The sequence below is a fragment of the Trachemys scripta genome, chromosome 5, assembly GCF_013100865.1.
Source record: "Trachemys scripta elegans isolate TJP31775 chromosome 5, CAS_Tse_1.0, whole genome shotgun sequence".
In the NCBI taxonomy this organism is placed as follows: domain Eukaryota; kingdom Metazoa; phylum Chordata; order Testudines; family Emydidae; genus Trachemys; species Trachemys scripta.
The window spans coordinates 43,504,971-43,524,426 of NC_048302.1; the positions used below are offsets into that span (position 1 = coordinate 43,504,971).

The 19,456-nt window shown below is 43.7% G+C and overlaps 1 protein-coding gene across 2 annotated transcripts in view; it reads left to right on the plus strand.

The window, feature by feature from the left end:
• LARP1B (La ribonucleoprotein 1B) overlaps positions 1 to 19,456 on the plus strand; it is a 106,243-nt gene that overhangs the window by 76,404 nt on the left and 10,383 nt on the right. For both annotated transcript variants that reach the window (XR_004645787.1, XM_034770975.1), the window contains exons 10-14: positions 1,029 to 1,192; positions 1,920 to 2,294; positions 5,270 to 5,381; positions 14,640 to 14,851; positions 15,293 to 15,399. Coding sequence is in view for 1 of the 2 variants with exons in the window: in XM_034770975.1 (XP_034626866.1) it covers positions 1,029 to 1,192; positions 1,920 to 2,294; positions 5,270 to 5,381; positions 14,640 to 14,851; positions 15,293 to 15,399 (970 nt within the window). In the remaining variant the exon portion in view is untranslated. The remainder of the gene's footprint in view (positions 1 to 1,028; positions 1,193 to 1,919; positions 2,295 to 5,269; positions 5,382 to 14,639; positions 14,852 to 15,292; positions 15,400 to 19,456) is intronic.

Below are 19,456 nucleotides of genomic sequence, written 5' to 3' on the forward strand. Positions count from 1 at the left end.
TGTAAGATTACCTTCTCTTTGGTAAATGGAAAGATGTAGAGAGTCAAGACAGAGTTTCAGATTTAAAACTGAATTTCTTTGCTTGTCATATTTTATAACATTAACTCTATTAAAACATGTATTTCCCCAAAGGAGCCAGCAGTAATATATCCCTATCCATAGGACTACATCTCTAGTGTATGACTGATCACATCAAACTGATTTCAGAATAATTCATAGATTCTAAGGCCAAAATTGGACCATTGTGATCATCTAGTCTGACCTGTATAGCACAGGATATGGAACTTCCCCAAAATAATTCCTAGAGCATATCTTTTAGAAAAACATCTAATGTTGATGTGAAAATTGTCAGGGACGGAGACTCCTCCACAACCCTGAGTGTATTGTTTCAATGGTTAATTACTGTCACGGTTAAAAATTTAACTCCTTATTTCCAGTCTGAATTTGTCTACCTTGGACTTCCAGCCATTGGATTGTGTTATACTTTTCTCTGCTAGATTGAAGGAGCCCATTATTAAATATTCCCCACACACACACACCCCAATGTAGGTACTTACAGACTGTAGTCAAGTCATCCATTAACCTTCTCTCTCAAGATAAATAGATTGAGCTCATTGAGTTTGTCACTATAAGACTTGTTTTCTAATCCTTTGTTCATTCTGTGGCTCTTCTCTGAACTCTATCAATATTCTTCTTGAATTGTTGTCACAAGAACTGCACACAATATTCTAGCAGTGCTTGAACCACTGCCAAATACAGAGCACTGAATTTGTCACTAATCATGCTGTTTGTTTTATGGATAACTTCCATTCCGTCAGAGGCACTTTTAATTTATGCTGGAGTCATCAATGTAAACTGTTCTTTAAAATATAGAATAGCAAGTAATTGAGTCTTTTTTTTAATTTGTTCTGATCAGTGTCATATTTAAACCTTAATTAGAAATAGGAATTATAGCTACAATGAAAGTAAAATCTCGAATGCAACAAAAAAAAGAAAAACCTGAATACACAACTAATTTACAATTTTAGAGTCTGCACCAAGTTCTCCAAGAATGGGAAGCCCAAAGAAAAGCACTGAAACAAGTAACCTTCAAACAATGTCTAAAGGATTGTCTACAAGCTTGCCAGATCTGGACTCTGAGCCTTGGATAGAAGTGAAAAAGAGGCATCGTCCATCCCCAGTCAAACTAAAGGTACTGTTAGCTACCTTGATAAAATGTTAAAACATGTCCCCCCTAAAAAATTCGTTGTTTGCATATTTTCTGAAATATTACAGTATACCACTGCTATGTAGTGAGAGGGAGTGTTGATACCGTCACATAAGCCTAATTAACACTCTTCAGGATTCTTGCAGTCTGTATGAGCAGAATGAACTAAATTTGCTCCAGATCATAAAACTGTCCATTATATTGAACAAAGAACTGTTCATATTATAATGGATCACCTAACTTGATATTACAATATACATAATATATATGTAATAATTTATCCTAATTTGGAATCTTAAGAGTATTTAAAAGTAGAAGGAAAGACCACTCTTAATTTTGGAAAATGAACTGGCCCTTAAAATAGGGCCCATATGCAGTGGCACAGCTGGAGGTGTTTAGGTTCTGTTGAGAAATTATATGTTTTACAGTGTAAGAGAGAATTTAGTGAAAAGCTGGTGTCAGAATTCTCTGTGGACCTTAGCACTGTAATTTTTGTCTTTGTACTAAGCTTAAGAAACCCTTGCAAGTCAACAGCAATTAGACAGCTAACAGCCATTTGTGCCTTTGAAAATACCTTTCAAAATGTTCCTCTTAAGGTTTATTGTTTTCATCCATTGAGATGATCCTGTCAGTATCCATTAAAAGAAGTAACAGAATAACCAAGTAATTTGTTTCCCAAAGAAAATGTCATATGTTACCTTTCTTCATTCAGGAATCTGTGCATACACTAGAGCACACACCAAGTCAGCAACAGCAGGCCCCACCTTCACAGGAACAAGAACAAGAAGAGCTTGATTTTTTGTTTGATGAGGAGATGGAACAAATAGAAGGTCGCAAAAATACATTTACTGATTGGTCAGACAATGATTCAGATTATGAAATTGATGACCACGATGTAAACAAAATTTTGATTGTAACACAGACACCACCTTATATGAGAAAACATCCTGGTGGAGATCGCACTGGCAACCATGTGTCTCGTGCAAAAATTACATCAGAACTTGCTAAAGCTATTAATGATGGTTTATACTATTATGAACAGGATTTATGGATGGAGCAGGGTGAAAATGATTCTACAGCCATAAAGGTAATTTTTTCTGTCATACAACTTAAACAGATGTTTGACCAAACAAGCCTAAAATTGACTATTATTGCTGCTACTTATACTATCAAAAATCTAATTGGGTGGAAGAAAATAGAAAATAATTATCATATGTATAACTATAGTATGTGTTGTAATTATTTTGTTTAATTTTAACTTCTGATTGCAATTTAATTACTTGCAAATGGCTGCATATCATCTGTCATGCTTTCTATTATAGACCCTAGGTGTAGCAGAGGTTGCTAAATTAAAGATAAATGTATCTCTTCACCCTCAAACTTAAATCTAAGCCAGTGAAGGAATAGTTTGTTTTAAACAATAGGGTATTTTAGGCTGGTGGGGTAGTGTTTGAATGCTAAGAGTGTACAATAGATAATTCAGACTTTACATGTGCTCAAACAGCTTGAATTTAATAAAATTTTTAAATGTGTTCATAGGAAAGACAAATTGATTTCCCTGTTTTGGGGGTAGGGTAGAGTATGAGGGAATGAAACTGAAGTCATTGCACTGTAAATTTTATCTTCAATTTTTTTTATCATCTATAAAGTTAGGTGGCATGAAAGAGCAAGTAAAATGCCAGATTTAATACCCACAACCTCATTTTCATCTATATTTCTATTTCCTTGCCCATCTGTGGGTCCACAAAACAGGAGTGAACCTGCAGAAGTTTAGTCCACATACTATAATATGGAATACTACTAAGGTGGCCTGTGGCCAGAGGTGAAAGTAAGCCGGTACGGTACGGCACGGTGTACTGGCAAGAGCCGGTATGTCGTGCCAGACTGGACCGGCTTCTCCAGCGGGGATTTAAAGGGCCCAGCGTTCTAGCTGCTACGGGGAGCCCCGGGCCCTTTAAATCACCGCTGGAGCTCTGGCAGCCGGGTTCAGGCGGGAATTTAAAGGGCCCGGGGCTTCCCGCAGCGGCTGGAGCCCCGGGCCCTTTCAGTCACCACCAGAGCCCTGCCATGGCTACCGCTGCCCGAGCCCAAGCCCTGTCGCCCCGGGGTAGCAGTGGCAGGGCTCCCGTGGTGATTTAAATGGCCAGAGCGCTGTGTTGGCCGGAGCCCTGGGCCCTTTAATTCGCCCCCAGCCGCCTCTGCAGCTGGTAGCTCTGGAGTGATTTAAAGGTCCTGGGGCTCCCAGCCACAGCTGGAGCCCCAGGGCCTTTAAAACTTGAAAGGCCCGCCTCTTTGCATTGGGGCCACACCTCTTCCGGTTGAGGCCACGCCCGCTCAGGACTCCGGAATACCGTTAAGTCCTTTAAATTACTTTCACCCCTGCCTGTGTCCCTAAAGGACAAACACCTCTGTCTGTAACCAATGGATTTTTAAACACAGTGGTGGTTTTACACCGAGTAGCTGGCCAGTGAATGTGGCAGCAAGCTAGCTGAGCTGCTGGAACCTCAGGAACTCAGATTTCTCCACTCCTGCCCTGTCACATGTTGCTCACTAATCAGTCATTCCAAGGAACCCCTCTTTGTGAGTTAGTCCTCCCTGCTCCTTGTCAGATCCACTTCTGACTTTGGGCAGTGCTGTGAGTGGCAAGTTTACAGGCAGCTGAGCTGGATTACCATCGTATTTAGGATAGTGTTTGTACTTCCATTTTTTCCACCCTTGGTGAGCACTGGATTGAGGTAAATCATGGTGGCAGGACTCTATTTCAGTATGGGACAAGGAAAGAGGACAAAAGAATGGGAGTTACTAAAGAAAAGGAGAAATAGATACAAGGATGGGAAAAGAAGAAGAAAGAATATAGGAGAAAATAAGGAATAGATAAAGATCGAAATGCAAGGTGTCTGTAGACTGTACAGTAAACTGCAAGAGGACAGTAGAAAGAATGGAGGGGTAAATGTTTTCTCCCACCTCATTCTTTTAATTGTTGGTCAAGATTTTCAAAAGTGCTTAGTGATTATTTTTTGGGTGCATTGATTTTTGGGTTACCAATTTGAGTTACTTCAAAGAGGCCTCATTTTTCAGAAAGTAGCATCCACCCTCTGAAAAAACAGACATCTTTAAGGAATTTCAAGTTGGGCATCCAAAGTTACTAGTTAATCCTGAAATTCTTTGTGTTCAATGTTGAAATGAGGAGCGAGAGAGTAAATTGGAGATGCCCACTCCTTCGTCCCCCGCCCAAACTGCCAGAATCTTCCTGTGCACACCTTACTATAGAGGAAAGATGGTTTGGCACAGGACAGAAACTGGGAAAATGAGTGTCAAGTATCAGGGGGTAGCCGTGTTAGTCTGAAGTGAGGTTTTTACTCACGAAAGCTTATGCCCAAATAAATCTGTTAGTCTTTAAGGTGCCACCAGACTCCTTGTTGTTTTTTTGGGAAAATGAGGGTTCTGTTGCCCTTTTATAAAGTAGGGTAACTTTTTCTAGTTCCATGAATTTGGTCGTTGCAAACAATACTAAGGCCTGGTCTACACTAACTCCCCAATTCGAACTAAGGTACGCAACTTCAGCTACGTGAATAACGTAGCTGAAGTCAACGTACCTTAGTTCGAACTTACCATGGTCCAGACGCGGCAGGCAGGCTCCCCCTGTTGACTCCGCGTACTCCTCGTACCGAGCAGGATTACCGGAGTCGACAGGGAGCACTTCTGGATTCGATTTATCGCGTCCAGACAAGACGCGATAAATCGAACCCAGAAGTTCGATTGCCTGCCGCCGAACCAGCGCGTAAGTATAGACAAGCCCTAAGGGGCGCACACTTTGCTTCTATAAGCCAAGCTCATTGCACATGTCCAGGGGCGGCTTCATCTTCCATTTTCTTTCACAAGCTTACTGTGTGCAACCTCCCAAATTCAACAGAAAGGCCTGTGGTTGTGCAGGTTCAATTGTGAATGAATTCTGCTTGACGTGTTGCATGCTGGTGCAACTCAATTCTGTGAACTTGTCGGTTTTTAGATTGATACACAATTGTCACTTTTGTAATTGTGAAATTTTCTCTTCAAATTCAGCAAGAGGTTGAAAACTTCAAGAAACTAAATCTCATCAGTAAAGAAGAGTTTGACAGTCTTACACCTGAGCCAAACCAGGAAGTTCTTCCATGGCCTCCAAGGTCACAACAAGGTAATAGAATTGTACTTTCTTTATTATTTTTGTTACTTGTGTTATTCTCACGACTGAGAACTTCAGTCATGGACCAGGACCTCGTTGTACCAGGTGTGTACCAACACAGAAAACAAAGACAGTCCCTGCCCCTAAGTGCTCATAATCTAAATATAAAACAAGTGATAGCAGATGGGTACAGACAGGGAAGTACAAGGAAACAATGAGACTGTACTGGTCAGCATGATAAGCAATGGTGTCAGCACGTCAGCAGCCCAACCATTGTAAAATTTTTTGTAGTCCTCATAGCACAGTAGAGTTTTCAGGAGAGTTTTAAAGAAGGATGAGGAGTTAATTTTGTCAATGTTTAAAAGAAGTTTCTCCCAGGCGTGAGGGGCACATGGGAGAGCCCAAAGATGATTGTTGGAAAATTTAACAAGTGCACAATGGAGGCTGACAACATGGGCTGATTAGAGATGAAAGTTGACTTTTTCTATACTGAAGGACAGAGAGGGTGGGGATAGATCATGAAGGGCCTTAAAGTAAATTAAAGACCAGTAACTAGTTTGGTATGATAGAGAAGAGGGAGCCAGTGAAGGGATGCAAAGAGAGCAGGATGGATAAAAATTGGTGTTGTTTTTTTTTATTTTGTTACTTAAATTGTAATAAGCTTTCCTTTTTAAAAGTAAACCTGTTTAAAATGAAATCTGAATTTGATACAAACTATGTTGAGACCTAAACTCCTTATAATCTCTTAAAATACTTTCTAAAAAGTCAGGCTTTATAAATGTGGCACAGGAGGTCACGTACTATATTAAGGGCTTTATTTTGTTTAATAAAAAAAATTTGTTCTGTTTTGTATTTAATTAAATTCCAGTTACCATCTTAATGCAGTTTAACACAAATCTTGAGCAAAAAGTAATCTAGTAAATAAGCAATATATCATTCACCATTTTCTAATATACTAAAAATGTGTACAATTAAAATCTGAAAATATGCTTAAATAAATGTATATGGTTATGCTATACCACTTGAGGTAGCAAAAAGATGTACCAAATCTAGTATAAAGGCTCTATTTAGTTATAAATCAACATGTTTTAATGGTTATGTACCCAGTGAGAATGCACCTTTCTTTAGAAAATAATTGAAAAAACAATGGAAAAGTTGTTTAAAATCCGATGTAAATTGAAGCTTTCCACTTCGTGATTTAAATCATTATTCAAATCAGCAATTTCTATCTCCTTGATTTAAATCAATCCATCCTGCAAGAGAAAGATGACATGGTCAAAACCATTCAGAATGCTGTTGTAAAGAACATTACCAGCAGGGCAAGATGGCATTTGTAAAAGCCAGAGAAAAGGATGTTGTGTAATTGAGACATAAATTGATGAGAGCCTGGACGAGAGATTTAACTGTGTGGTGGATAGGAAGGGCCATATCTGAGAAATGAAAAAGAATCAGCAAGACTTAGACATAGCCTGGATGTGAGGCTCTAGAGAGAGCTCCAAGTCAAAGATGGTACCCAGGTTATACACCTCAGTCAGAGTAGAATGGTGGTGGTATCAGTGATCCAGAAAGGAGGTCAGGCAGGGGGACAGCTTAGGGGGAGGAAGAGTAAGAACTCTGTTTTAGCCATGTTGAGCTTGAGCTCACAGCTAGACAGTCTCAAAAAGATGTCAGAGAGACAGGCTGAGATTTAGTTTGGACAGCAGGAAACCAGTCTTCAGTACTGATAGATCTCTGAATCATCTATGAGGTAGTTGAATTCGTTTCTGGATGAGAGAACCCAGCAATAAGGTGTAGTGGGAGAAGAGTAAGGAACCAAGGACAGAGCTCTGTAGAGCACCCAAAGAAAGCTGGAGGGGGTGTTTAAGAAATCCTGCATTAAAGAAACTTCATGTGCTTTAATTTTGGTTCTGACTATAGTCTGGGTTTTTTTGTTGGTTGGTTTGTTTTTAACCAAAGCTCTATCTAAAAGATATTTTTGTTAGCCTGTACTGTATTAGAGCATCCTATATGTTGATACAGGAAAATAAATGAATGTGCATCTGCATCAGTACACATAAGCGAGAATTTCAGTTATTTCACTACTACTGCAGACCAACAGAAAGTGTTCTATAGTGCAATATGCCATTACAATATGCAAAGCAAAAGCTGTTGTTGAAGTGAGGCATTATGGTCACTAGGATATAGATTTTAAGGAAAAAATAAATATTTTACAATCCAAAGATATTTTTCTATTTGATACAGACATCATTTACAATTTGGATTTGTCATATCACTGTATTTGGCTTTATCGTATTGCTATACAGTACATCAAAGAGTTAAACTTACCAGGCTGTTTCCTATCTTGGGTAGGAAATATTGAGGCTCGCAATAACAATTTAAAAGCAGTTTAATTTTATTAGTTGGAGGTTAAGTCCATCAATAACTATTAGCCAAGATGGTGAGGGATGCAACCCCATGCTCCAGGTGTCCCTTGCTTCTGATTGCCAGAAGCTGGGAGTGGATAATGGGAGGGATCACTCAATGATTTGCCTGTTCTGTTCATTCACTCTGAGTATTTCTGGGGGAATTCTGCACACAATACTTTAAAATTCTGCATATTTTCTTCATCAAAATAACACAATATAATCATGCCTGTTGCCATTTTGGTAATTTATTTAAACTACAATATAGAAAAAAGTCACAATAAGTAAAATAGATCCTGAACGCTAATCCAACCTCTTTGTGCCACTCTCGCACAGGAAAAAAGCCAGAAAGCACATAGATCTTCCTAGCTGAGGATTCCCTTGGTATAGAAGAGTCCTGGCTACTGTCCTATGCCAATCCCTACATAGGAAACAAGGCAGGGTGGGGGAAGGAGTATGCTCAGCATGCTACACTCTTGCCATCCTCAGCTGAAGATGACTCACTGGAGACCCACTAGCTGACATATTTTTGAGTAACTGCCCCTGACCTTGTATTCCTTAACTAACCATAAATAACGTACTGAAGATTTTAAATCAAGCATGTGCTTGACCAAAAAGATGTCTTGTACCACTCTAAAGGTCTATAAAGTTAAGCTATCAGCAAAAGTGCCTCAGGATGATCTCTGCTATCCTGTGATAGTACACAGGGAGATATGACAAAGGCAGGGATGCAGGTGGACTGCTGAGCTGGATGAAGAATGGGGATGGGGAGCATTGGAGGGAAATCCCCAAACTGCCTTTATCTAATAATAATGTAGCTAAGTGTGACCCTTTATTTCTAGTTATTAGTCAACTAATATATTCATCCATATGCTCAGTATTACATCATAGGCAACTGAAGAGCAAGTAAGGGCTGGGGAATCAAACTCACACTTTATATTGGCTACTGACCATCTCCAGCAAGGTCAGTAGTAAACAGCTCATGAAGCACATTTTGATAGGAAAATTTTTCAGTCCAAAAATTTAGACCAGTTCTAATCACTAAACCACCATAAGCCCATACTGTCCTTTACAATAAGGCTCCTTTACACCATTCAGGCAATGTAAAGGATCCTTAAAACTTTTACACCTGTTTTATGCTCCTGGGGAAATTCACTAAGAATGGGAACTATTCACTAACACAATGGAAACAACTAAGCAGTCGGACTGCTACATTTAGCTCTGCCTGAAGGGACAAGCCTGCCTTAGGCCTACTTCCAAATAACCCTTAGATCTGCCTCTCCATGCTGGGTGTGCCGCAATAGCAAGCAAGAGGGACAGAGTCTCTCTTGTTTGCATGCCCCTCTGTCCCGCCCTGCCCCCCCCTCAGCAATGATTGACATCTCTCCACACATGCACACCCATGCCCCTCTTCCCTCCACTCCTTCCCCACTGATTTGTCTCTGCCAGCTGCTCTGGGGTGCAGGGTGGGGCGAATGACTGCTCTTGTGACTCTCCCCTCAGAAGTCATTTTCCTGCAGGGAAGCAAAGAAATCTGCGGACATGAATTCTGTGCCTGTGGAGTAGCACGGAATTCCCCCAGGAGTACTCTGAGGCACCTTGCATTGACCACGGTCAGAAGGCAGGATACTAGTTAGAATGACTATTGGTTTGACCCATTGTGGCTGTTCTTAATGTAGTTTTTAGAATAATTCACTGTTTCCATAAATGAATACAGTGTTATCAAAACTTCACAATTTATTTTATGAATGTTTTATTTCCATTAAACTGCTACTGTAATTTTCAGTAACATCAGGAATTATAATATTGAAAATCATAGTAGTACGTGTTTTGACACTGATTTTGAATATCTCAATATATACAGGCCTATGTTTCAACTTGTACTTGTCTAGTTTGAGATGTCTAAGAATTTTAGATAGAATTTATACCCATCTGCCCCAAGACACAGACCTTTTCTGATTAATTTCCTCCCTCTTTGTGTAAGACTAATGGTATACGTATACCATAGCTGCCTCTGGATAGAATTAGATTTGGGGAAAAATTTTGTCAAAATTGCTTAGGTGACTTCAGAGCCCAAGTTCCAGTTTCAAAATTAGTTAGGTGCTGAAGAGAACCAGAAGCTCATCAAAAGTCATTGAGACTTAGGACGTGCCTAAGTCAGGTTTGAAAATAGAACTTGGGCACCAAAGTCACTGAAGCACTTTTGGCAGTTTTACCATTGTTCAGATGTGTGACCACATTGCAGTCTAGTGGCTGCATTTTATAAAGGATGCAGGGCCAGATTTTCAAAGATTTTTAGGAGCCTAAAGATGTAGATAGCATCCTAGTGGTATTTCAAAAGGACCTAAGTAAGTTAGGCACCTAACTTGCCTCTTACAGGTAAGTCTAAATCCATCTGGCAACAGAAAGAGGAACACACACACTCACTAGTTCTTATGTTACACATAGAAGGGGAAATGGAATCAGGAAAACATTGGCTCATAGGGGGAAAAAGTACAGATTATCTATCTGATTCTAAAATTATTAGACTTTTGCTTAAAATGCAACAAAAAGAAAGCAAAACTTTTTGTTAAAATGTACATAAATCCAGTATTAGTCACCATGTTCTGCATAGTTTATTTTTTGTGTGCAATATATTTTCCCCATCCTATATATCTTCATGACTGTTAGCAACATTACACTTTACCTGTAATGAGCTCAAGCCATAGAACTACTGGAACTTTAACAAGCTTTTAAGTAATGTTCTCTTTTAAACATTTATTTAACTAGTGTTTTATAGAAGGCTTGATAGAAAATTACTGACATTTTTCTGTTTTCTTAAAATATGTTCAGCTTATTTTTGTAGTACATTTTTTATTCTTCTTTTTCTCCCCTAACTTAGTCTCTTGCTAAATCCTTTTACTGTTGCTTTTCTAAAATCACCAGTCTGCCCTTTCTTACAAAAGCCTTTTCTGATCTTGAATATCTCCTGGGTTGATTTAACTCAGGGGTCTGCAATCTTTCAGAAGTGGTGTGCCGAGTCTTCATTTATTCACTCTAATTTAAGGTTTCGCACGCCAGTAATACATATTAAAATTTTTAGAAGGTCTCTTTCTATAAGTCTATAATATATAACTAAACTATTGTTGTATGTAAAGTAAATAAGGTTTTTAAAATGTTTAAGAAGCTTCATTTAAAACTAAATTAAAATGCAGAGCCCCCTGGACTGGTGGCCAGGACCCGGGCAGTGTGAGTGCCACTGAAAATCAGCTTGCATTCCGCCTTTGGCACGTGTGCCATAGGTTGCCTACCCCTGATTTAACTGAAACATTTTGGATAAACTGTATTTGGTAGTCGGGACAGAAAGTTACAGTAATCAAGGCAAGAGATTTGCAAGATGTAGATATAACTTCTAGCAGTGAATATAGTTTAAGTAAGGCAGTTTGAGGTGAAATTTTGAATTTCTTAACTTTGTAAGTCATAATAGTTCTTCGAGTGATTGTTCATGTGTATTCCACAATAGGTGTGTGTGCTCGCCACGTGCACTGGTGCCGAAGTTTTTCCCCTAGCAGTACCCCTAGGGGAGCCCCCTAGGATCCCTGGAGTGGTGCCTCCATGATGTGGTATAAGGGGCGCTGCACGCTCCCCCCACCCTCAGTTCCTCCTTGCCACCAGTGAAGGTGCTTCGGAACTGCTCTTTTCCAGCTTTGCTGTAGCTCATCCCCAAAACTGCTTGTTCATTCAGTGTATGGTACGTTTAGTTAGTTTAGTTTATCTAGAGCACCCGGGCCAGGGCATGCCCCGTGCCCTGGGTTTTAAGTCGTGTGACACTTCTAGGCGATCTATGCCAGTGAGTGATCTGAATGCGAACTATTTACGCTGTTTGGGGGAAACCCATCTCAGTGATCGCTGCAAGATTTGCAAGTTGTTTTAAGCCTCGGACCAAGAGAGAAAGGGACATTAGGCTCCGGGCTATTCTGATGGAGTCGGCGCTGACCCCGGCTCTGGCGCGCTGCTCCGAGTCGGTAATGGGCACTGCGGTGTCAGTGTGCGGCGACCCTTCGGCACCATCGACTAGTCAGCACCGCTCCCTGTCCACGGGACACGCCAAGAAGGCTAGGAAGAGCCTCCCTCCCACCGGACAGGTTCGAGACCCTGAAGGGGCTCATCGACACGGTCACAAGGTTTCTGGTGACAGACAGAGTGTGCCTCCAGCTTTTGGGTTGCATGTCAGCGTGCATGTATGTGGTCTTTCATGCCAGACTCAGGATGAGGCTCCTCCAGCTCTGGTTGGCCTCGGAGTTCTCCCAGGCCAGGGACAGGATGGACTAAGTCCTCACAGTGCCCAAGCCAGTGATCACCTCCCTATGGTGGTGGTCCTCCCTGAGAAACATGCTCTAAGGGGTCCCATTCAGGGGAGGGCGCCGTCGCTGGAACTGGTGTCCAACATGTCGGACCTGGGATGGGGGGGCCCATGTGGGGAATGTTCAGAAGCAAGGTCTGTGGTTGGCTCAGGATCTGACCCTCCACATAAACGTCAAGGAGCTCAGGGCGGTACGGCTGGTGTGCATGGCCTTCTGCTCGCACCTGGAGGGCCGGATGGTCAGGGTCCTCACGCACAACGCGGCCGTGATGTTCTACATCAACAGGCAAGACGAGGCCTGATCCTCTGCCCTCTGCCACGAAGCCCTCAGGCTGTGGGACTTTTGTATAGCCCACGACATCTGCCTACAGGCCTTCCATCTGCCAGGCGACCGGAACGCATGGGCGGATTGCTTGAGCAGGGACTTCTCCTCTCAGCACGAGTGGTCTCTCCACCCAGAGGTGGCGCACAGACTTTTCCAAGTGCGGGGAACTCCCCAGGTGGACCTGTTCGCAACTCGGCAGAACCATTGCTGTCCCTGGTTCTGCTCAGGGGCTGGGAATGGGACGCTATCTCTGATGCCTTCCTCCTGGCTTGGTCAAGCCAGTTTCTCGATGCCTTTCCCCATTCCTGCTGATCGGCAAGGTCCTGGAAAAGATAAAGACGGACAAGGCCCAGGTCCTTCTGATTGCCCTGGCATGGCTCAGGCAGCATTGGTACGGGACCCTCACAGGCCTGGCGGTCGCCCCACCATGGCCATTGCCATCCCACCCGGACCTGCTCTCCCAGGACCAGGGCCACCTCCTCCACCCCAACCTAGCGGCACTCTATCTCATGGCGTGGCTGCTTAATGGCTAGGTAGGGAGGAAAGGACGTGCTCAGAAGGGGTTCAGCGCATCCTCCTAGAAAGCAGGCGGCCCTCCACACGCTGAGCCTACTTGACAAAGTGGTCTCTGTTTTCCAGGTGGGCGGACGAGCGGGGCGTTTCCCCGGTGTCCACCCCGATCCAGCTTATTCTCGACTACCTCCTTCATCTTAAGATGCCAGGGCCTGGCGCCCTCGTCAGTCAAGGTGCACCTGGCGGCCATATCGGCCTTCCATCCGCCGGTGCAGGGCCAAGCGGTATTCTCCCATGCTATGACAGGCTGGTTCTTTAAGGGGTTGGCTCGTCTCTTCCCGTATGTTAGGCCCCCAGTCCCACAGTGGGACCTAAACCTGGTGTTGGCCCGTCTCATGGGGTCCCCATTTGAGCTGTTAGCCACATGCTCCTGGAAGGTGGCCTTCCTGGTAGGGATCATATTGGTTAGGCGGGTCTCGGAACTCAGGGCCCTGACCTCCAAGCCCCTGTACACAGTGCTTCATAAAAATAAGGTCCAGCTCTGCCCACACCCGTCTTTCCTCCCGAAGGTGGTTTCTGCCCATCATATGGGTCAGGACATTTTTCTGCTGGTCCTCTGCACCAAGCCCCATGTGTCCAGTGAGGAACGCCGCCTCCACACACTGGTTGTGAGATGGGCTCTGGCTTTTTACCTGGAGCATAATAAGCCGTTCAGAAAGTCCTCGCAAATGTTCATCGCCTTGGCTGAGCACATGAAAGGTCGGCCGATCTCCACTCAGCGGCTCTCCAACTGGATCACCTCATGCATCCGTACCTGTTATGACCTGGCGGGAATCGCTCCGCCACCAATAGTGAAGGCGCACTCGACTAGGACGCAGGCCTCGTCAGCTGCCTTTTTGGCCCATGTCCCCATTCAGGACATTTGTAGGGCTGTCACGTGGTCTCCAGTTCACATGTTCAACTCACATTATGCGATTGTCTCTCAGACCAGGGAGGACGGCAGGTTCGGCAGGGCCATTCTCTATCCTGAGAGTTTGTGAACTCCTTCCAACCTCCAACAGATATAGCTTGGAATCACCTATGTGGAATACACATGAGCAATCACTCGAAGAAGAAAAGATGGTTACTTTTTCCATAACTGGTGTTCTTCGAGATGTGTTGCTCATGTTTATTCCACATCCCACCCTCCTCCTCTGTCAGAGTTGTCTGGCAAGAAGGAACTGAGGGTGGGGGGAGCATGCAGCTCCCCTTATACCGCGCCATGGGGGCGGCACTCCAGGGGTCACTAGGGCGCTCCCCTACAGGTACTGCTAGGGTTAAAACTTCCGGCAGCAGTGCATGTGGCGAGCACGCACACCTATTGTGGAATAGACATGAGCAACACATCTCAAAGAACTCCAGTTACTGAAAAGGTAACTCTTTTTTCCAGTGAGTTTTGTATGTCTTGATTAACAGGAGCTTTTAAAACCCAAACTACATAAATTGAGTTAATTTAGATGGAGGTTAAGCAATATGGGCTGCATCAATAAACTCATACTTTGTCCTTTGTTAATTAATGTCGAAATTTTTAGGCAAAATACAAATGAATTTCAAAGATATTCTGTGTCTGTCCATTAAATGTCAACTGAAAATGAAATACTTCTGCATACATGTATGTTAGCAATCTAAGTCTCTTTTTCTATTTACAGATTTAACAGATGAGCTAGCTTGCAAATTGTTTGGTGTTGTAGAAGTACCTCCAACAACAATGGCTCGTTCACTGCCAACAGCAGTCCCAGAATCTCCAAGAGTTCATCCTGCCAGAACACCCAAAACACCTCGTACCCCAAGGTTACAAGATCCCAACAAAACGCCAAGATTCTATCCTGTTGTTAAAGAAACAAGATCCATTGATGTAAAGGTAAAGAGAAAAACCTTGTGCATAAAGTTTCATCAAGTCACACTTTTTTATTAACATAATGCAACAGTACTGTTAGTTATCTTCACTTCTTTTTGTAACGGGGGGTGGCTTATTTTGTTTTAAACAACTTACTTTACTGATGTTTTCTCCGGTTCTGAGAAATGGCATCTTTGATTTGGGTAAATATCATTAGAAATTCCATAATGAAAAGGCAAAATATCCAAAGACATTGAATTTCTGTTTAAGACTGGTTCTTGGGTTATGATGCTGGAGTTTTATGACTTCATATGACTTCACAGTGTGTTATACGCAACATGAAATCTTGAGCTGTAGTTTGGGGGAAATAGCAGCTTACCTGATCACTTGTGATTTTCCAGTTTTCAGAAAGTGACTGCAGTTACATCAGTGAAATACTTTGCAGTGTTGCATTTGTTTTTTTAGGTTCCAAGAAAAAGAAAAACACGACATAGTACAAACCCTCCGCTAGAATGCCATGTTGGTTGGGTAATGGATTCCAGAGATCACAGGCCAAGAACATCTTCTGTGAGGTAGTAATTTTTATCATGGAATAATTTGCTGTGATTTATTCAGTGCATAGAGCCAGTGGAACAGTTATTGGTGAGAAGTATGTGAATATGCAAAACGTATTTACAAATGAAGAGGACTGGTGGACAGAAGGAATACAGCAAGAAAGGAAAAAGGGATTGGGGAAAGAAAAGTGAGAATAAAATACAAAAGAATAGCAGGGAAACGGTGAAGAGAGAATACAAGGAGACACATCAACTGTTAGCCCCAGGTGCAGCACTGCCCCCTTAATTGGGCCAAGAGGGAGCACCTGTTTGGGCACAGAGGAGCTAGACCTACTTCAGTTTGAGTCAGCTACCCTGTGACGTACCTCTCCCCGTTTTTCAGGAAAAACCTGCCTCTTTCACAGGCAGAATTTTTCCCTGAGCTGTGAGGCCACATCTGGACTGCTCTCACCCCTAACCCAAAACAAAAATAATTCCATATAAACTCATTCATATATACCTGGATTCCCCAAGTTCTGCACAGTCCTTAATACCAGTATTACAATTTATATCTTCAAGACCAATCAGTCTATATAGACCCTCATCTTCTCCAGGGTTTCAAAGTCTCTGCATGCAGTCTCTAATTCTCCCTCAGGCTCACTGATTATCAAGATCAGGTGACCTCTTTCCTTGCAAGTGTCCTGATCTTCCACAGGCAGGTCTCTTTCTCTCAGGGCTGGTCTACACTACCACTTAAGTTGATGCAATTTATGTGCTGAGGGGTGTGAAAAAGACATTCCCCTAAACAACGTAAGTTACATCGACCTAAGCGCTGCCCACACTGGTGGGAAACGCTCTCACATAGACATAGCCGACGGGAGAGTGCTCTCCCATCAGCATAGCGTGTCTTCACCAGACGTGCTACAGTAGCGCAGCTGCATCAGTGTAGCTGCACTGCTGCTGCACTCTAGTGTAGACTTGCCCTCCCTGAACTACATGTAGCTCTCGTTCTGCGGCAGCCAGTAATTCTGATCTCCAGTCCTCATGATGGGAGCCATAAAACGGGTGTCCTATATCCCTTTCCCCAAAGGACCACTATTTGTACCGTTGGCCTCTCACGTGTTCTGGTCTGCTGCTGATGTACTGTCTGGGTCTCCACTGTATCCCACTGAGTTCAAGGCTCTGCCTGTATGCCCATTGTACCTCCTTGAACTCACGGCTCTGCCATCAGGCTCTGTTTCCTGGCCTCCTTGTCTGCCTGAAGCTTGGCTAAAGTCCTGCTTCAGCATTAAGCACTGCTGTTTCTCTGTCTCTCTGCCTACATCCTAACTGGACTAATTCCTGTTCAGTTCTATCAACTAATCAATCTTCCGCTAGGAGGTACTTGTATCCTCTAGCTCTTGTTGCTATCTTTTTAGGTGACCCAGCAAGCTCTGGAGTGGTCAACGGTTTCCTCTTGGCCCACTCCGCCATCTCTACTTTAGCTTCTAGCTCCCTCCACTTCTTTCGCAATCGACCCATGGTAGGGTTGCCAGGTGTGCAGTTTTTGACCAGAACACCTAGTCAAAAAGGGACCCTGGCAGCTTCAGTTAGCACTGCTGACCAGGCCGCTAAAAGTCTGGTTGGCGGCACAGATAGGCTCCTTACCCAGCTCCACGCAGCTCCCCGAAGTGGCGACATGTCCCTTAGGCTCCTAGGCATAGGGGTGGACATGGGGGCTCCGCAGCTCCCATTGGCCAGGAACAGCAGCCAATGGGAGCTGCAGGGGGCGGCACCTGCGGGCAGGTGCACTGTGCAGAGCCCCCTTTCCACCCTGCTGTCTAGGAACCTAAGGGACATGTCACTGCTTCTGGGAGCCGTCTGAGGTAAGCACTGCCCAGAGCCTGCACCCCAACCCTGAGCCCCCCCTTGCACCCAAACTCCCTTGCGGAGCTCACACCCCCCACTTCCTCCCGCATTCCAACCCTATGCCCCAGCCCAGAGCCCTTTTCCGCACTTTGAACTCCTCAGCTCCAGCCCAGAGCCCCCTCCTGCACCCCAAACCCCTCATCCCCAGAGCCCGCTCCCGCATCCCAACTGCTTGCCCCAGCCTGGTGAAAATGAGCGAGTGAGTGAGGGTGGAGGAGAGCGTGCGACGGAGGGAGGGGTGATGGAGTGAATGGGGGGTAGGGCCTTGGAAAAGGCACAGGGGCAGGGGAGTTCAGTTTTCTGTGATTAGAAAGTTGGCAACCCTAACTCTTGGTCCTCTCTGTCCTAGGCTGCTGTTCTACTTTCCCTTGCTTTTGGCATATAGATTTGTATTTAATTTTGTGCCATTGGCATCCTAGATTTCTCCCTGTGCTCTTTATCTCAAAGTTTGGTGATCCCTTTTTTTTGTTGGTGTGAGTCGGAGGACATGTCTTGGGGCCAATGCAAATGTGATGGTGGCCATTTGGTAACTATGCTATTCTAACAGCTCTGGGAGTAGTTAATGCAAGATGGCTGGCACTTCTTAATGTTAAACCTGAAAAAATGTGGTGTTTGTGCAATAACACAGTATCCCCGATAATGTCACGGCAAACCTTGTGGTTGAAATTTGTGACTCTGTCCTCACCCACAACTATTTCACATTTGGGGACAATGTATACCTTCAAGTCAGCGCACTGCTATGGGTACCCGCATGGCCCCACAGTATGCCAACATTTTAATGGCTGACACTTCCTCAGCTCTCGTCCCCTAATGCCCCTACTCTACTTGTGCTACACTGATGACCTCTTCATAATCTGGACCCATGGGAAAGAGGCCCTTCGGGAATTCCACCAGGATTTCAACAATTTCCACCCCACCATCAACCTCAGCCTGGACCAGTCCACACAAGAGATCCACTTCAAGGATACTACAGTGCAAATAAGCAATGGTCACATAAACACCACCCTATACCAGAAACCTACTGACCGCTATACTTACCTACATGCCTCCAGCTTTCATCCAGACCACATCACACGATCCATTGTCTACAGCCAAGCTCTAAGATACAACCACATTTGCTCCAATTCCTCAGACAGAGACAAACACTTACAGGATCTCTAACAAGCGTTCTTAAAACTACAGTACCCACCTGCTGAAGTGAAGAAACAGATTGACAGAGCCAGAAGGTTTACCCAGAAGTCACCTACTACAGGACAGGCCCAACAAAGAAAGTAATAGAACGTCACTAGCCGTCACCTTCAGCCGCCAACTAAAACCTCTCCAGCGCATCATCAAGGATCTACAACCTATCCTGAAGGACGATCTCTTATTCTCTCAGACCTTGGGAGACAGGCCAGTCCTCACTTACAGACCGCCCCCAACCTGAAGCAAATACTCACCATCAACTACACACCACACAATAAAAACACTAACCTATCCCTGCAACAAACCCCATTGCAAACTCTGTCCACATATCTATTCAAGGGACACCATCATAGGAACTAACCACATCAGCCACACCATCAGGGGCCCATTCACCTGCACATCTACCAATGTGATATATGCCATCATGTGCCAGCAATGCCCCTCTGCCATGTACATTGGCCAAACGGGACAGTCTCTACGCAAAAGAATAAATGGACACAAATCAGAAGTCAAGAATTATAACATTCAAAAAGCAATCGGAGAACACTTCAATCTCCCTGGACACTCAATAACAGACTTAAAAGTAGCAAGGGGTCTCTTTTGGGACCAGCTCTGTTCAATATCTTCATTAACGATTTAGATATTGGCATAGAAAGTACGCTTATTAAGTTTGCAGATGATACTAAACTGGGAAGGATTGCAACTGCTTTGGAGGACAGGGTCATAATTCAAAATGATCTGGACAAATTGGAGAAATGGTCTGAGGTAAACAGGATGAAGTTTAACAAAGACAAATGCAAAGTGCTCCACTTAGGAAGGAAAAATCAGTTTCACACATACAGAATAAGAAGAGACTGTCTAGGAAGGAGTACGGCAGAAAGGGATTTAGGGGTTATAGTGGACCACAAGCTAAATAGGAGTCAACAGTGTGATGCTGTTGCAAAAAAAGCAAACATGATTCTGGGATGCATTAACAGGTGTGTTGTGAGCAAGACACGAGAAG